The following is a 19,568-nucleotide window of genomic DNA, read 5'->3' on the forward strand; positions in this document are numbered from 1 at the left end:
GATTGTAAACAGTTGTTATGCAGGGTTGATAAGTATGATGTAACAGGTGTATGAAATGGTCTTATTGGTGTGCTTGACGTAACTGATGCACCTTGACAGGTAATTCCACTGATTAAAATGGCTCATTCTATTTCCTGTGTGCATAAATACTGAGCTAAGTCACATGTCCCAGCTTGGCTGCCTGCAAGGTGCTTCCTGCAGGCTCCACTAGGGGGGGCTAAAACACACAGTCCGCCGCCCAGCTGACTGTTGCGTACGGCTGGGCTGGCTGGGCTGTTTCAGAGCTGTCAGGCGGGATGGGACGGAAGCAGACTACTAACTCACACGCCACGCCAGTGACAGCAGAGCACAGCGGAGTAAAGAAAGAGCTGACTCTGCCGTTTCACTCCTCCTCATCTCTCTTTCAGGAGAGGGGAAAGCGGAGGGAGATAAAGAGGGGCTTGTTCTGCATTTCATCTGAACGAATGCACAAACACACACACAAATGCATAACACACAGAATCTCTCACAGGCACGCACGCAGACACACACATACACACACACACAGTGAGATGGATGAAGTGCCCTAGGCCCTGGCTGTTATTTACATTCAGTCCGAGGCTGGGCTGAGGCAGGGCTAGTGAAAGACAGAGTCAACACTTTATCCCATGGTGCACCCTGCCTGGCCTCCCCTCTACATCTTGATAGATTGGTAAACAAGGCTGCTTTATCATGATGTTAAACAGACTAACAGTCAGGCCATTATATCACAATGGGGACAAAACGTTGGAACAGCAGACCCCAGTGAAGACTGTTCTCTCACACAACCTACTCTTGTCAATCAAAGATGGATCGGCCCTGGGTGAGTGTCATCACACACAGTATGGATGGCTAGCTGAGAATACATTGTTTATTTTTGTTCAATAGATTAAATTTTTGGGGCTGTTTAATTACCACATGAAATTCTTCAGACAAATGATAACAATGAGGCATTATTAGCTTTGTTATCATATAGCTGTGTCTTACCTCAAACTGGTTGATGGACATAGGTGTAAGCAGGCTGATCTGTGATTGGCTGTCCACTCCACTGTCCTCCAATGGACTGAGGGAGGAGGAGCCTAGTGGCCCCGCTCTGGGCTTCAGGGTCTTGGGCTTCTCTGGTGGGTCAGACAAGCCCTCTACACTGGCTGACTGAGCCATGAGGAGCAAGGACAGGGCTGAGGCCCGGGCTGAGGCAGATTGGGGGTAGCGGAAGGGCCTGTGCTGGGCAGCCGGTCTGGGGCTGTGGGGCTTGGGGCTCATGGGTCTCACTGGGGTGTCTGGTGTTGCTGCCATGCTAGACGCTGTGCTCTCATAGGCTCCTCCTGGGCACCTGGAGCTGGACCAAGACAGCTGATTGGCTAGGGTGGCCAGGGAGGCGGGGCTCATGGGCGACAGGGGGCTGGAGTCATTTGTGGGTGGGGCTTCAGAGTCGTCCGAGGAGTGCGGTCCGGAGTCAGAGAAGTTGATTGACAGGCCGTTGGGTGGGACTTTCCCTTTCCTCCTCTGGCCCTCTGACTTGCAGCCCAGTGGGGTGTTCTCCCCGGCCACGCTGTGACTGTCCTGGAAGCCCCTCTTAGTGATGGGGTCGGTGAGACACAGGGCCCTGAGAGAGGAGGGGGACCCAGGGACACTGAGCACTGAGGCAGAGCGGGACGCATAGTCACTGTGGGTCTGTCTGGGCGTCCTCACACCCCCATCCTCACCGTCCCCTCCCTTTACCCCGTCCCCGACCGGGACAGACAGGGTCCTCCTCAGCAGCTCTGCCTCCTTGGCCCTCTCTCTCTTTAGCCTCCTCCAGGACTGTTTGGCTCGCCCCACCTCCCCTTCGCTCCCAGTCTCAATGTTCACCTGCTCCTCCTCGTTCTCCTTGTCCATGGAGCGAGACTCAAACAGGCTGGACAGGGACTTGTGGGCCTGGGCGAAGCGCATGCGGAGGTTGAGGCTGTCAGAGCTCTTGCTCCTCTTGTAGCCGTGCAGGCCCTCGGGGGCCCCGGTCTGGTTGTGTCTGAGACCTCCTGGCTGGGAGGTCAGGGGGGTGTCCTCAGGCCCATCCTTGAAGAGCAGGCGGACATGGCGGGTGCGCGGTGTGGAGGGGAAGAAGCTGTAATCCTCCTGCTCTGTCTCGTAGCGACCACCCAGACCAGAGGAGAAGGGCTGCTGAACCGTCTGGCTCAGGATGTCCCCCTTCAAGAAAACATTGTCATCATCCGAGGTGTCTCCCCCTTGTCCCACCTGTCCTCCCCCCATATCCCTGCTCAGGCCCAGGTCTGGTGAGTCCCGGGGCAAGTCCTCCTCCTTGGCATTCTTCAGACTCTTCCCCTTCCTGAAAGAAGGCATCTTGGCAAAAACAGAGAACTTGGAGCTCTTGGACCTCCCTGCCTGGCTGTCTTTAGAGTTGCTCTTCATGGGTTTGTGGAGGTTGGTGTTCCCCCCCGAGACAGGCAGGATGGACTCTTCCGTCTCCTCACTGTTAGTGCTGGTAGTGTCAAAGTCATAGGACACAGAGGTGGGGGTTGGACTGGAGCGTCTCTCGCTGCTTGCATGGTCCCTGTCGTGTGGTAAGGTCATAACCCTGAGGTCATCGGGGTCAAAGGTCAACGAGTCCAGTTGGTGCTCTGATGACTCGATACTGGATGAGTCCTCGGGGAGACACAACGACGGGCTCTCAAGGCCGGAGGTGGAGTTTGACAGGTTGATGTCACCAGACAGGACAACACTGTCCCTGTCTTTCTCAGTGGGCCTCATCCTAAAACTCTGTCTTCGCTCCTCCTCCCCCTCCCCCTCTACTCCAGTCACATCTTCCACAATCCCAGAGTTGTCCAGGGAGCGGTCGGAGTCTGCCTCTAGGATGGGCTCGAGGCTACTGAGAGAGAGCAGGTTGAGACTGATGTCGGAGTAGGGGTACCTCACAATCCTCACCCCACGATCCTGCTGCAGGAGGGCAGGGTGAGAGCTGGTCTGGAGGTAGGTGCTGTACGAGCTGGACTCCTCAGCAAACAAACTGTCCTCTAATCCTAAAGCCCCAGGTGATTTGCTACAGTCCTGTCTGTCTCCCTCTGAAGGAGGGTTAGGGGATTGGTGGGGGCTGGACTGCTGCACCTCCTCTTTCTCTGCGCTGTCCAATAGCAGGCCTCTGGTCTCCAGGTAGGAAGCTAAGGGTTCAGAAAGGTCTGAAGGACTGTTAGCAGCACAATTAGAATTAACTACCCCCTCTACAACCTCCCCACAGCCTGCAGTGTCTGTATGGTTAGATACATCTCTCCCACAGCCTGTAGTGTCTGTATGGTTAGATATATCTCTCCCACAGCCTGTAGTGTCTGTATGGTTAGATATATCTCTCCTACAGCCTGTAGTGTCTGTATGGTTAGATATATCTCTCCTACAGCCTGTAGTGTCTGTATGGTTAGATATATCTCTCCTACAGCCTGTAGTGTCTGTATGGTCTGAGATATCTCTCCTACAGCCTGTAGTGTCTGTATGGTTAGATATATCTCTCCTACAGCCTGTAGTGTCTGTATGGTCTGAGATATCTCTCCTACAGCCTGTAGTGTCTGTATGGTTAGATATATCTCTCCTACAGCCTGTAGTGTCTGTATGGTCTGAGATATCTCTTCTACAGCCTGTAGTGTCTGTATGGTTAGATATATCTCTCCTACAGCCTGTAGTGTCTGTATGGTCTGAGATATCTCTCCTACAGCCTGTAGTGTCTGTATGGTTAGATATATCTCTCCTACAGCTTGCAGTGTCTGTATGGTTAGATATATCTCTCCTACAGCCTGTAGTGTCTGTATGGTCTGAGATATCTCTCCTACAGCCTGTAGTGTCTGTATGGTTAGATATATCTCTCCTACAGCCTGTAGTGTCTGTATGGTTAGATATATCTCTCCCACAGCCTGCAGTGTCTGTATGGTTAGATGTATCTCTCCTACAGCCTGTAGTTTCAGTATGGTTCTGATAAGGGACGTCTCCGTGGCCCTCTCCCTGGAGCCTCTCTAGCTCCTCCACCTCAGCCAAGCTGAAGTGACACTCGTCCCCCAACCCAGACACGGCTGAGTCCTCGCTGCTCCAGTAGTGCTTGTAGGCCAGGTAGGACAGCAACTCCTCAGAGTCCTCAGGGGGGTATTCTAGGGGGCTGTCTGGTGTCTCCCCCAGGAGGTCAGAGGTAAACGTGGAGGGCTCGGTCAGGGAAGGGGACTCATCATGGGTTTTATCCCCACCCTCCTCTGAGCTGCTCTGGGGGGCTACCTCTACCTTTGAGGACCACTGCTCTGGCCCCTTACCCCTTGTACAGGGAGACCCCAACACCGACCCTTCGCTGGCCTTGGTGTTGTTGTTGGAGTCAGAGAGGCAGGACAGAGGCAGGATGGAGGGTGGCACGGTGCAGAGAGAGGGTTCAGGCCCAGAAATGCTGTGATGGATGTCTAGCTCCTTCAGTTGGCTCTGGACCTCGTCATTACACACAGTAGAGTCTGTTCCCACGGTAATCTTTATCCTCCTCAGCAGTGTGGCTTCCTGATCTAAGGCAGAGGGTTCTGTGCTGTCTCCCTGAAGAGATTCAGTCTCTGTAGGTTGGGTTGACCCCTGGCCTATGTCACTAGACACACCCTGTGAGCTGAGGTCAACAAGCAGATCACTGGTGATCTCTATGAAGACTCCTGTAGGGCTGAAGGGGACTATAGCATCCTCTGTCTCCTCTGTGCTTGGCAGCCCAATATGGTCAGAGTCAGAGAGTTCTGCTATAACAGTGTTTGTATGGTCAAAGAGTTCTGCTGTAACAGTGTCTGTATGGTCAGAGAGTTCTGCTGTAACGGTGTCTGTATGGTCAGAGAGTTCTGCTGTAACAGTGTCTGTATGGTCAAAGAGTTCTGCTGTAACAGTGTCTGTACGGTCAGAGAGTTCTGCTGTAACAGTGTCTGTATGGTCAGAGAGTTCTGCTGTAACAGTGTCTGTATGGTCAGAGAGTTCTGCTGTAACAGTGTCTGTACGGTCAGAGAGTTCTGCTATAACAATGTCTGTATGGTCAGAGAGTTCTGCTGTAACAGTGTCTGTATGGTCAGAGAGTTCTGCTGTAACAGTGTCTGTATGGTCAGAGAGTTCTGCTGTAACAGTGTCTGTACGGTCAGAGAGTTCTGCTGTAACAGTGTCTGTATGGTCAGAGAGTTCTGCTGTAACAGTGTCTGTACGGTCAGAGAGTTCTGCTATAACAGTGTCTGTATGGTCAGAGAGTTCTGCTGTAACAGTGTCTGTACGGTCAGAGAGTTCTGCTATAACAGTGTCTGTATGGTCAGAGAGTTCTGCTGTAACAGTGTCTGTATGGTCAGAGAGTTCTGCTGTAACAGTGTCTGTACGGTCAGAGAGTTCTGCTGTAACAGTGTCTGTATGGTCAGAGAGTTCTGCTATAACAGTGTCTGTATGGTCAGAGAGTTCTGCTATAACAGTGTCTGTATGGTCAGAGAGTTCTGCTGTAACAGTGTCTGTATGGTCAGAGAGTTCTGCTGTAACAGTGTTTGACTGTGCTGAATAACGACAGGACGTGCTTTCTACTGCCTGCTCCTGCTGACTGTAAACATGACTATCTTCCTCCTCTCTTTCCACAGACAGGGAATGGGTTGATCCTGTCCTGTACTCTCTGTCTGAGGTCTTCAGCTGGGAATGTTCTGAGTCGTCTGACCCTAAGCTGTCAGAGCAAAGCGACCTGTCTATGTGGGGGAGGGAGTAGGGGTTGGAGGGTAGGCATTCCTCAATGCCCCCCTCAGTGTCAGACTGAGGATGAGCAAAACCAGGCTTGAGCTCTACAGAGGTGGAGCCTTCCCTCAGCCAGGCCTCATCCCACTCATGCTCCCCAGGCGAGTGCTCACTGTCTCTGGGTATCTCTGGGCTAGAGCCCCCCTGGTCCTGGAGCTCAGGGATTAGGCCCTGGGTTTGAACGGCATCCTTTTCCTGGGGTTGTGAACTGGAGTGCTGTGTTTGTTGTTGTTGTCGTTGTTGTATCTCTGTAATTCCTCCACTCTCTAGCCCAGTAGGTAGGACAGGTGAGGCTAACTGGGATTCTGACTGGTTGATCCCCTTCCTGTCTAGTGACGGTGAGAGATACCGGTCGGGAACAGGTATAGGCACACGGGCGTCTAGCAAGCAAGGAAGTCCCGCCTCTTCAGGAAGTCCCACGTCTACAGTAAGTCCCGCCTCTAAAGGAAGTCCAGCCTCCACGGACGATATGATTGGACAGATCCCGTTCACCGTATCTGACAGTTCAGTCGACTCTGCTGAGTTCCTGTTGGTGACACACACCTCGTGCTCTTCCTGGCAGCGGACACCCGATACGCATGCCTCAATGTGGAGCTTTGTAGCACCGAGGCAGGCCTGAGGCTGGGTCTTTGTGACAGGTCTGTTGAGGATACCCACACATGGACTGGCTGAATGGACGTTCCCTGTGGTTTCTAAAGTGTGTGGCACTGGGCTGTTTGTCTCTGTGTTGGATGTGCTACACCTCTCTGTGTCTGTGTTGGATGTGCTACACCTCTCTGTGTCTGTGTTGAGTGGGCTACTCCTCTCTGTGTCTGTGTTGGATGTGCTACACCTCTCTGTGTCTGTGTTGGGTGTGCTACTCCTCTCTGTGTCTGTGTTGGATGTGCTACTCCTCTCTGTGTCTGTGTTGGATGTGCTACTCCTCTCTGTGTCTGTGTTGGGTGTGCTACACCTCTCTGTGTCTGTGTTGGATGTGCTACTCCTCTCTGTGTCTGTGTTGGATGTGCTACACCTCTCTGTGTCTGTGTTGGGTGTGCTACACCTCTCTGTGTCTGTGTTGGATGTGCTACTCCTCTCTGTGTCTGTGTTGGGTGTGCTACTCCTCTCTGTGTCTGTGTTGGGTGTGCTACTCCTCTCTGTGTCTGTGTTGGGTGTGCTACTCCTCTCTGTGTCTGTGTTGGATGTGCTACTCCTCTCTGTGTCTGTGTTGGATGTGCTACACCTCTCTGTGTCTGTGTTGGGTGTGCTACTCCTCTCTGTGTCTGTGTTGGATGTGCTACTCCTCTCTGTGTCTGTGTTGGATGTGCTACTCCTCTCTGTGTCTGTGTTGGGTGTGCTACTCCTCTCTGTGTCTGTGTTGGGTGTGCTACTCCTCTCTGTGTCTGTGTTGGGTGAGCTACACCTCTCTGTCTCTGTGGGTTGTGTGTCCGTATAGATTGTCTCTGTGGTGTGTGTTTCTGTACTGTGCGTGTCTGTTGTGGGATGCTCCGGGATAAGTTGACTTTGTGTGTCAGATAAGTGTATGTCTGAGCTGTGATTGTTGTGCGCGAGCCTACAGTGTGTCTCTGCTTTGAGTGTGTTGGGTGTATCTCTGCAAAGTGTCACGTGTTTGCCAGATATGTCCGAACACTGTGTGTCTGTTGTGTTGTGTGTGTCTATGCAGTGTGTCTCTGAACTGTGTTGATTGGTTGTCTCCTCTCCGTAGGCTCTAGATGTATCCTGGCTGGCAAGGCTTACCTGCTCCAGGTGACTGTTGTGTATTTGTGAATTCACTTTCTCTACACTGTGTAGAGTGGACAGCAGATCTATACTTTGTATATCTACGCTATGTTGTTTACATATCCCTGTGCATTTAGTGCCTGTGCTCTGTTTCTCTGTGCAAGCTGTGTTTTCGAACCCCGTGCTCTGTTTCTCGGTGCTGCTCAGCGTTCGTGCCTCTCTGCTAGTTTCCTCTGTGCTGTTTCTCTGTGCAAATGTTTCTGTGCTTTGTGCGATGTCAACTTTGTGTCTGTCTGAGCGATTCGGTTTGTGTGACTCTGTGTGAAGCACTAACGTTGGTGCATTCTGATTACGAACCTCTGTGCTGACTTTCCCTTGGTTGTGCTGGGTTGTTACTCCTGTCTTATGTATCACTGTGCTGAGCTGATTGTGCAACTCTGTGCTGTGCTGTGTTTCTGTCCTGTGATTGTGTTGCTTCTTCTCTGTGTTGCCAGGCTGACTCTGTGCTGTCTCTGTGCAGGTCTGGTTGTGTTTTTCTTTGCTGGGTCTGCGTACGTCAGTCTCTGCGTTCTCTGTGCTGTGGCTGTCCTGGCTCCTCTCGGCTGTGCGTCTGGCTCTACAGTCCCCAGCGGTGTGGTATCTGCTGTTCTTCCATCCCGTGTGTACGTCCTCCACCCCCAGTATGGCAGACAGAGTGTCCTCGCTGCTGTCCGGGCTCAGGTCTGACAGAGTGTCACACAGCGTGTCACTGTGCCACGACCGTGAGTCAAAGTACTCCTCCGACGACGTAATGTCAATCCCACCGTCCCTGGTCCTCCCCCCGTCCTCGCTCCAGTCCTGGGAGTCACCGGCACCGGCACCCAAATCCCCGTCCTCCACCTCTAATCCTAATCCCTCTGGGTTCCTGAGTCCCTCCGAGTCTTCAAGAGCTTCCTGGGTCTGTCCAGAGAGAAAACAAGAGAGAAAAGACCAGTGAATGAGATATAAATCACCGAAAGAACGGGTTAGAAGGGGAGATTAACTGAATACTGTTAAGAGTGTGACAGTGTTAAAATGATCTTGTACAGGCTCTGATAACTCTTCCTGCAAACCACACAGTGCATTTAGGAAATCAGAAAAGATGCAGGGTGAGGAACCAGGAAGGAGTAGTTGACTAGAATCCCTGGCATAAAAAGGAGGAACACATGTTATTCTGTAAACAGCTGAGGTTAGCTAATTGCTGAACTTCCCTACTTGGAAATATCTACGTCACAGAGGATAAATAATAGATATAACTACAGAACTATTTCCACTGAAAACGCCAAACATCCATATTAAAAGTTCTCTCCCTTTCTGTCTCATCCATTCACACTGTCCAGTCCGGTTGGTGTGACTTCTTTCTCCTTCTCTAATTAATGAGAGTTGAGTGTCTAAGAAGGCTTAAGGGCTTACTGCTCCGGCCATGATTTCTCTTCGTGCCACAGAGAGTGAAGAGATAGACGGCGTCTAAGGATATCAGACAGTCCTCAGCCTTTTATACAAACAGTCTGAAAGAGCTGAGTGATCCCAGCAATTAACTCCACTTTCTCTTTCCTCTCCTGTCTCTTTCATTAAAGGGATAGTTGATGGGTCCATGTATTTGGTAGGAAGTGAGAGCGTACAATTATGAGCATTAGGCCGACTCTCCCTTTAACCCTAAACGTTCGCTCCACAGGGGTATTGTGTCATATTGTGCTGTATGTCAAGTTGACCCTAGTGATACAAAATCCTTGTTGTCTAAGTGAAGGAAATGGACAAACATGCAACAAGAGCTCATAACTTATACTCATAACACACAAAGGCCAACAACGTGTTCAGCAGCAACCTGTAACCCTGTCATTCTGTGACCTGCAGCTCTGTGTGTGAGCTCTGTGCATGTCTGAAGAAAGAGGGAGAGAAAGGGGGAGGGATGGAGAGAGAGGGAGAGGGAGGGGGAGAGAGGCCTGGAGAGGGAGGGAGAGAGGGGCCTGGAGAGAGAGGGAGAGAGAGAGAGGCCTGGAGAGGGAGGGAGACAGAGAGAGAGAGAGAGAGAGAGAGGCCTGGAGAGGGAGGGAGAGAGAGAGCCTGGAGAGAGAGGGAGAGAGAGAGAGGCCTGAGAGGGAGGGAGACAGAGAGAGAGAGAGAGAGAGAGAGAGAGAGAGAGAGAGAGAGAGAGAGGCCTGGAGAGGGAGGGAGAGAGAGAGCCTGGAGAGAGAGGCCTCCCAGTTTATTTTCCAGACACCCAGTCTGTAGGGCTGAGAGCCCATAATGAGCTGCTTGGCATCGGTAGAGGAGTAGAGGATTGAGCCCAACAGGCCTGCATGTCAACAGAACCGTCAGTCAATTCAGCATAATCCTCCAGGGCCCAGAAAGTGTGAGAGAGGGAGATCCCAGATCACATGGGTCAATCTCCTCTGTCACCTCACACCAGCCTAGTAGTGACCTTAGAGAGCACCAGAGGCCTTAAGCACCGATCTGAAATCAGATTAACTATACACCAGTCATGCCCTTAACCACTATAATGTTTCAATTAAAACTTACCTAAGATCAGTGCATAGCAATGCCAAGAGAGAAAGAGAAATAGAGATGGAAAGAGAGATAGAGAGAGCGAGAGAAAGAGACAGAGAGAAAATCCTAACCTCATCACCTCACTAGTTTTTTCATTGTTTTTAATTGAACCTTTATTTAACCAGGTAAAACCCATTGAGGTTCAAAACCTATTTTGCGAGGGCGACCTGGCAAGGAGGCAAAACAGGGAAATAGCAGCGTGTCCATAAAACAATACAGAAAAATACAGAATACACACAAGAGACAAAGTGTCACAAGTTAAAGATACAATTGAAGATTAGAAACAACTGCAGTTGTCACAAACGGTGTTGTTGATCAGAGTCGTAAAAACAGTTCATCATTGATGCAAATTACACAACTTTAATGCAAGTTACATAGGTAAAATGTGACATTCAAGCACAACAGTGAAGCTCAGGACAAAAGCACTCTTGCCATGAGGTTCTTCTAGGTCCATGATCATCTTTCATTTATTATGAAATGGGAGGGGAAAAAAACGTCTGCCTGTATGTTGTAATGGCTGAGTGGGAGGCCACGGGATCTTCCATTGGAACGTACTGTAGATAGTTATGTAAACCAGGTGTGGTGCTGGGGCTATGCCAACAATAGGAGAGCTGTTGAGGCATGCAGACAGCGTTGCACTGGCACACACAGACCGACAACCACGCACATGGGCCCACACAAACACACAGAAACAGACCGACAACCACGCACATGGGCCCACACAAACACACAGAAACAGACCGACAACCACGCACATGGGCCCACACAAACACACAGAAACAGACCGACAACCACGCACATGGGCCCACACAAACACACAGAAACAGACCGACAACCACGCACATGGGCCCACACAAACACACAGAAACAGACCGACAACCACGCACATGGGCCCACACAAACACACAGAAACAGACCGACAACCACGCACATGGGCCCACACAAACACACAGAAACAGACCGACAACCACGCACATGGGCCCACACAAACACACAGAAACAGACCGACAACCACGCACATGGGCCCACACAAACACACAGAAACAGACCGACAACCACGCACATGGGCCCACACAAACACACAGAAACAGACCAACAACCACGCACATGGGCCCACACAAACACACAGAAACAGACCGACAACCACGCACATGGGCCCACACAAACACACAGAAACAGACCGACAACCACGCACATGGGCCCACACAAACACACAGAAACAGACCGACAACCACGCACATGGGCCCACACAAACACACAGAAACAGGCCGACAACCACGCACATGGGCCCACACAAACACACAGAAACAGACCAACAACCACGCACATGGGCCCACACAAACACACAGAAACAGACCAACAACCACGCACATGGGCCCACACAAACACACAGAAACAGACCAACAACCACGCACATGGGCCCACACAAACACACAGAAACAGACCGACAACCACGCACATGGGCCCACACAAACACACAGAAACAGACCAACAACCACGCACATGGGCCCACACAAACACACAGAAACAGACCAACAACCACGCACATGGGCCCACACAAACACACAGAAACAGACCGACAACCACGCACATGGGCCCACACAAACACACAGAAACAGACCAACAACCACGCACATGGGCCCACACAAACACACAGAAACAGACCAACAACCACGCACATGGGCCCACACAAACACACAGAAACAGACCGACAACCACGCACATGGGCCCACACAAACACACAGAAACAGACCGACAACCACGCACATGGGCCCACACAAACACACAGAAACAGACCGACAGGGCTGCATTCAGGTGTGTCTTCCTAACTCTACCAGCTCCACAGTGAAACCAAGCCAAGGCACGAACTGGCACTGGAGCCCTGAAAACAAAGACATCTGTTGTTCTTAGCACTAAATCTGGGGATGGCACCAAGTTCCCATCTCGGCCCAACACAGTACCGCTTCACCAGATTGTTATAGGCAAGGTCTGGGGTAAGGAGGAGGGGGGTAGTGATAGAATCTGTGATATAAGGTGCAGCTGTGCATGGTTGAATTTGAACAGAACATCTTAATTGGCATGAGATACTTAAAGAGAAGGATATTGCAGTAAAACAGGTTTGATTGGGGCCCCAGATATCCCCCTGAGAATGAACTATATTTTGGTGGCCTCTGCTATACTCTAACGCCTTGATTCCATCCAAAATACACAGCTAAATTATTGAAAACTTTAACACATTGACCTCCCAGATTGGTAAAAGGAGTTGTGGTATTGAGCAGAAAGACATTACTTTACAATTAAAATGATTGAAAATGTATTAATTCAGTGTGCTATTGGTTGTTTTGGATATCGTCTAGGTCTAGGCTAGTGAGACAACTTTTTAAAAACATTAAACCTGTCTTCTCTCGAGATTAAAGTCACATGTACAGTTTTGCTGCAAGATATGAATTGCCACAATGATGTTTGCTCTTCAAATGATGTATTTTATTGTCTCTGCTGCTGTGGACACTTATGGTAAGGAAACCAATGTGTTATTAAGAAATAAAGCCTAAGGGGGTGTGGTATATGGCCAATATAGCACGGCTGAGGATTTTTCTTAAGTACGACGCAATGCGGAGTGCCTGGATACAGCCCTTAGCTGTGGTATATTGGAAATATAACACAACACAACCTCCCGAGATGCCTTATTGCTACAGTATTGTGGTTTCTAAAGTGTTTTGTCATACCTGTGGTATACGGTCTGATATCCCACTGCTGTCTGCCAATCAGCATTCAGGGTTCAAACCACACCGTTCAACTATTCCGTTAACAGTTTGGCCTGTCAATCAATCACTGAGGGTGGGATTGTCAGGGGAGGGGGCAGGATGTTTGTGAGTCACAGGGTTGTTAGGGTTTCAGACCTGTCAATCAATCACTGTAGGTGGTACTTTGGGGAAGGCAGTAGTCAGTAAATCCATTGTCCAGAGGCGATACCATGGATATATAACTAAGTTGTATGATTTATGAATAGAAAAGGGATAGAGGAGATTTCATTTATTTAGTCAGTATGACATTTTTGACTAGTTCTATAAATTTGTCAACACTTGCTGTTCGGATGTCAAAGCACAGTAAATATGCACCTCGACTCCATTGCTGGCTGTAGTGTATAGCCATATGAAACATGCAAAATAAATGAGTCTAACTGAATGTGACACAAAATAATAATTAAGTGGATTTAATAAATTGACACACAGGAGACAAAGTAGCATCATGCTCTCCCTCCTCTGTGAACAGAAATTTGACTGCAGCCAACCACGGCGCACAAAAATAACAGGTACCGAGGGCCGGGACAGACAGCAGACTGACAAACCAGCAGTCTTTCCCTGTCAACGCTCGCTTTGTGATTGACAGGCGCCTGTCCTATCGATAGATCGCTAAAAGATGTCTTTCATTCTAGTGGGAGAAGGTTACACAGATTTGTCTGATTAGCTTATTTATGACGAGAAAAAAAGTCCCCGACTGACAATGAGTCTTTTATCAGCTGTTTAGCCGACAGCCGGCGCTTATGGAAAACACTCACACACGTCTCATGTTACTGACCAGTGGCGCCCCGGCATTCAGGGCAGGTGGGGCAGAGCCTGTTTTGAGCCCCACATTTTTTATTTTTTATTTATTTAACTAGGCAAGTCAGTTAAGAACAAATTATTATTTACAATGACGGCCTACCAAAAGGCAAAAGGCCTCCTGCGGGGACGGGGCCTGGGATTAAAAATAATAAATAAATACAATATAAATATAGGACAAAACACACATCACAACAAGAGAGACAACACTACATAAAGAGAGACCTAAGACAACACCATAGCAAAGCAGCAACACATGACAACACAGCATGGTAGCAACACAACATGACAACAACATAGTAGCAACACAACATGGTAGCAGCACAAAACATGGTACATTATTGGACACAGACAACAGCAAAAGGGCAAGAATGTAGAGACAACAATACATCACACAAAGCAGCCACAACTGTCAGTAAAGAGTGTCCTTGATTGAGCCTTTGAATGAAGAGATTCAGATAAAACTGTCCAGTTTGAGTGTTTGTTGTAGCTCGTTCCAGTCGCTAGCTGCAGCGAACTGAAAAGAGGAGCGACCCAGGGATGTGTGTGCTTTGGGGACCTTTAACAGAATGTGACTGGCAGAACGGAATGAGGGCTGAAGGAGATATCTCAGATAGGGGGGAGTGAGGCCTAAGAGGGTTTTATAAATAAGCATCAACCAGTGGGTCTTGCGGCGGGTATACAGAGATGTCCAGTTTACAGAGGAGTATAGAGTACAGTGATGTGTCCTATAAGGAGCATTGGTGGAAAATCTGATGGCCGAATGGTAAAGAAAATCTAGCCTCACGAGAGCACCCTTACCTGCTGATCTATAAATTATGTCTCCGTAATCTAGCACGGGCAGGATCTGAATAAGGGTCTGTTTTGAGCCACACAAATATTATTCTTTTAAAAAATTGGGTGGGGGGGGGGCTTGTTTTGCAGTTTATTTTTGCATTAATATGTGTCACATCCGTTTGCAAACAATGTTGAAAAAAAATATATATAATTGAGTTAATAAAGCCGCATACAAACATGGTCTCTTTTTTGTTTTCTTAAAACCTCTTAAGGATCTCTACAGATTGGTGTCTCACCCATGGGACGGTTGAGCTAATGTAGGCTAATGCAATTAGCATGAGGTTGTAAGTAACAAGAACATTTCACAGGACATAGACATATCTAATACTGTCAGAAAGCTTAAATTCTTGTTAATCTAACTGCACTGTCCAATTTACAGTAGTTATTACAGTGAAAGAATACCATGCTATTGTTTGAGGAGAGTGCACAGTTATGAACTTGAAAAGTTATTAATAAACCAATTACGCACATTTGGGCAGTCTTGACACAACATTTTGAACAGAAATACAATTGTTCATTGGATCAGTCTAAAACTTTGTGCACACACTGCTGCCACCTAGTGGCCAGAATTTAAATTGCACCTGGGCTGGACGGATACATTATGGCATTTCTCTTGCATTTCAAAGATGTAAGCCATCTTAAGTAAGCCATCTTCAAAATGCAGGTGTTTCAGCCCAGCTCAGTGCTTTCTGTGGTGGTGGGGTAAGCCAGCAGAAAATACGGAGCGTTGCATCGTGATTGGCTCAGTGTTCTGTCACTCATGGGGAAACAAAGTCACCGCAAAGATTCTAGCCCTTTGGGTGCTGACATAGAGATACATTAAAATGCCCATTCAAGAAGGCTCAAGGTCATTGGCCACAGATAAAATGATGTCAAATCACGCTATATGTACAGTAGCTTTGATTGGACTGATCATGTCAACAACATTCATTAAAAATCTTAGCTAGCAGTCATCATCATGAGTGAAGTTGACAATCTACTGGCAAATCCTTTTCAATCCTTGCCATATGAAGAGAAATTATAGATAAAACCTATCGGTGCTCATCGGCCAATGTATACAAACATGACACAAGTTGGAAATAGCAAATTCAACAATGAGTGGTTTGGGAGGAAGTGAGCACAGCATGAACAAGGTGAGTCCAAAAATGTATTGTATGCTGCTGCATAAATGATGTAATATGCCAGGGAGATATTTATACTGTAGCTAAGAAAGTAATACTAAGTGTTTGTTGTATGTTATTAAGCTGTTAGTAGCCCATGTGCCTCATGCTAATAATTAGGTCCTTTTTTCCCTCTTTCGCCTACTGTTCTGACTTGGTGGTGCACATGTAGCCTATAGCCTGTTTTAGAGAAATGTAATCATTGAATATTGCAAGCATAAGCTTTGTCTGCTTATATGGCCCTGTTATTTATCCTACGGTTCTGACTTGGTGTACAGGGAAAATACTGTACGAACGGCCCATGTTCTGAATTCTGTCGCTGTACATTTTAAAAGTGCTGAACAAATTGTTATATTGACAACGTCCGTCCTAGCTCGCTCATTAATGTCTTAATAGAAATTACAGATTGCCTCTTACGTGCTTGTCGTTCCCTTATGCCATAGTTTGTGCATAGAAATCACATTTGTAGAAATCACATTTGTTTATGTCAGCCAGATCAGCTATGTTTCTGAAAAAGGCAGTAAATGAGGCTGAATGAACTGTTTCGCTGCCAGACAAGGCTCCGCTGATAGCTAGGTGTGCTGTTGGCAGTGGTAAGGTGTTGGGACTGCTGTTGGGAATCTGCAGTTGGGACAGCTTTATGTCGGCCCTAACAGTTTGTGGGCACTGTTTGTCTCTGTTATAGTGCAATGAATGTATTGTTTAGTGTTGTGTTGCGTAGCGGCTTTGCTGGCATGCATAATTATTTATTTTATTGTTTGCCCCCACCAAGATGCTAAAATCGCCCCTATTATTACTGACATGCATGAATGAATGAATGCACGCAAGTACACAGACGAGCAAAGAGACTCAGACACTTGAGTGAAATAGAAGCTGTGATTGCAGAAATAACTGCTCATGTTTGTGGCTGGGGTGACGGTTGCTATGGAGGCGCAGAAGGCAGGTGTGAAATTCATCAGCTCATGACTCAGTGGCTTTACACAGTACACACACACACACACACACACACAATATATATGAGTGTACAAAACATTAGGAACTCCTTCCTAATATTGAGTTGCACCCCCCTTTGCCCTCAAAACAGGCTCAATTCATTGGGGCATGGACTCTACAAGGTGTCAAAATCATTCCACAGGGATGCTGGCCCATGTTGACTCCAATGTTTCCCACAGTTGTGTCAAGTTGGCTGGATGTCCTTTGGGTGGTGGACCATTCGTGATACACACAGAAAACTGTTGAGCGTGAAAAAAACGCAGCAATGTTGAAGTTATTGACGCACTCAAACCGGTGCTCCTGACACCTACTACTATACCCTGTTCAAAGGCAATTACATCTTTTGTCTTGCCCCTTCATCCTCTGAATGGGACTCATACACAATCCATGTCTCAACTGTTCAAGGCTTAAAAACCCTTCGTTAAACCGGTCTCCTCCCCTTCATCTAGACTGACTAAAGTGGTCTTAAAAAGTCACATCAATAAGGGATCATTGCTATCTCCTGGTCAGTCTATGTCAAGGAAAGAGCAGGTATTCTTAATGTTTTGTACACTCAGTGCCTTCAGAAAGTTTTCACACCACCCAAATTGATCCACATTTTGTTGTGTTGCAGCCTGAACTTGAAATGGATTCAATTGAGATTTGTTGTCACTGCCTACACACAATACCCCATAATGTCAAAGCGGAATGATGTTTTTCGAAATGTTTACAAATGAATGATAAATGAAAAGCTCAGTCAATAAGTATTCAACCCCTTTGTTATGGCACGCCTAAATAAGTTCAGGAGTTTTGGACTCACTCTGCATTGACTCACTCTGTGTGCAATAATAGTTTTTACATTATTTTTTGAATGACTACCTCATCTCTGTACCCCACACATACAACTATCTGTCAGGTTCCTCAGTCGAGCAGGGAATTTCAAACACAGATTCAACAACAAAGACCAGAGAGGTTTTCCAACACCTCATAAAGAAGGGCACCTATTGGTAGATGGGTATAATTTCCTGTGATTTCAAGAGACGCTCAGTCATATACAACAACAGAGATTAACTGCCTGATACCCCACCCTGACCCCCTACATACACACACACACACACACACACACACACACACACACACACACACACACACACACACACACACACACACACACACACACACACACACACACACACACACACACACACACACACACACACACACACACACACACACACACACACTCAAAGTGTTTAGTCAGTCAGTTCAGTGTAATACAGACCTTCACTATACCAGGGAGTGTCCACTTATTATGTCCCATTACCTCCTAAACGCTTTCATTTCCTTCTCGTTTCCATTTTTCCATTAATAGTTCACATTTACAGTAGGTCATTTAACAGGCACTCTTATCCATATCAGGGGTCAATGGTCACAGAGGAAACTGTAGAATTCAGGCTGTAGAATTGGGGCGGCAGGTAGCCTAACCGAAAGGTTGCTGGATCGAATCCCTGAGCTGACAAGGTAAAAATCTGTTGTTCTGCCCCTGAACAAGGCAATTAACCCACTGTTCCCTGGTAGGCTGTCATTGTAAATAAGAACTTGTTCTTAACCTGTTAGTCCTATAGGGGCAGTATTTCATTTTTGGATAAAAAGACGTGCCCGTTTTTAGCGCAATATTTTGTCACGAAAAGATGCTCGACTATGCTTGGAATTGATAGTTTTGGAAAGAAGATACTCTGACGTTTCCAGAACTGCAAAGATTTTCACGGTGAGTGCCATAGAACAAAATCTACAGGCAAAACCAAGATGTTTGAGCGACCAGGAAATCAACAGGATTTCTGACGGCACATTTTCCATGATCGCCTTATATGGCTGTGAATGCGACAGGAATGAACTTGCCTAGCTAAATAAAGGATACATGAAATAAAAAATATTTACATGGTGTCATCTGTGGGCAAATCACCTGTGAAAATGGAAAACTCCAACCAACTTCAACAAAACAGCCAAAACAAACCTCAACCCATTTATGGGTGTAATAGGGTGGGTGTAACACATCTTGTGCATTCATGCAATCACACCTTCATCAGCGTCTAAATCCCATTGTACTGTTCTTATCTCAGAGCTTAATTAACAGAGAGTCTAGTACGTCAAAAGGAAATATGCTACACGCTGTGAGTGTTGAAACAGACCTGGTACAGCGGCTAATGATCTCCTGCCTGCCCACTCACCACCTTCACCAGGTTGTCTAAAGGCCAACCACACAGCACAGTGATTACAGTACATGATTACTGATTACAGTACATGTCACAATGATGGTTCCAATTTAGTCACCATATCCAAACTGAGCATATCTTACAAGGCAACATCCCAAATATCATATATAAACATCCACTTGTGTTGTGGGAATAAAGTCTAAAACTACAGTTTCAACTACCACTCTCTCTCTCTCACACACACACACACACACACACAGAGAGATACCCTACAAATTCTTCCTCACATACCTGTCCTTAGACCGGGTGAGTAGAAAGTTCCCTGACTTCTCCTCTTTCTTTGTGTTCCCTTCTCTTTCATTCTTCCCTCACTCCCTCTCTCTCCCCTCCAGCAACAGTGCAGTCTCTGCAGCTCCATTAGCAGGCTCATTGTGCAAAGTTTCCATTGAAGACTCCACCTACACGTTCTCTTCTCTTCCTGGTGCTGTGTCAGCATGAAGAGAATGCTGGTGGGTGACGCTCCGATCGCTAGCTCACTGAGGGCGCTGACTATGAGACTGACCCATTGTGCAGCCCAAGTTGGCCTGGCTAGACCGAGAGGGCTCTCACACACACACACACACACACACACACACACACACACACACACACACACACACACACACACACACACACACACACACACACACACATACACACATACACACACACACACACGCTCAAATGAGCTGTGA

At 47.7% G+C, this 19,568-nt stretch overlaps 1 protein-coding gene across 47 annotated transcripts in view; it reads right to left on the reverse strand.

Annotated features, from left to right (window-relative positions):
- LOC118372588 (rho guanine nucleotide exchange factor 4) overlaps positions 1 to 19,568 on the reverse strand; it is a 160,175-nt gene that overhangs the window by 77,210 nt on the left and 63,397 nt on the right. For 4 of the 47 annotated variants that reach the window (XM_052483469.1, XM_052483427.1, XM_052483463.1 and 1 more), the window contains 2 exons: positions 6,989 to 8,424; positions 1,006 to 6,958 (listed from right to left, as the gene is read on the reverse strand). In XM_052483469.1, coding sequence (XP_052339429.1) covers positions 1,006 to 6,958; positions 6,989 to 8,424 — 7,389 coding nt within the window. The remainder of the gene's footprint in view (positions 1 to 1,005; positions 6,959 to 6,988; positions 8,425 to 19,568) is intronic. The other 43 variants (XM_052483448.1, XM_052483438.1, XM_052483459.1 and 40 more) reach the window with 43 other exon arrangements.

The sequence above is a fragment of the Oncorhynchus keta genome, chromosome 28 (genome assembly GCF_023373465.1).
Source record: "Oncorhynchus keta strain PuntledgeMale-10-30-2019 chromosome 28, Oket_V2, whole genome shotgun sequence".
NCBI lineage: Eukaryota > Metazoa > Chordata > Actinopteri > Salmoniformes > Salmonidae > Oncorhynchus > Oncorhynchus keta.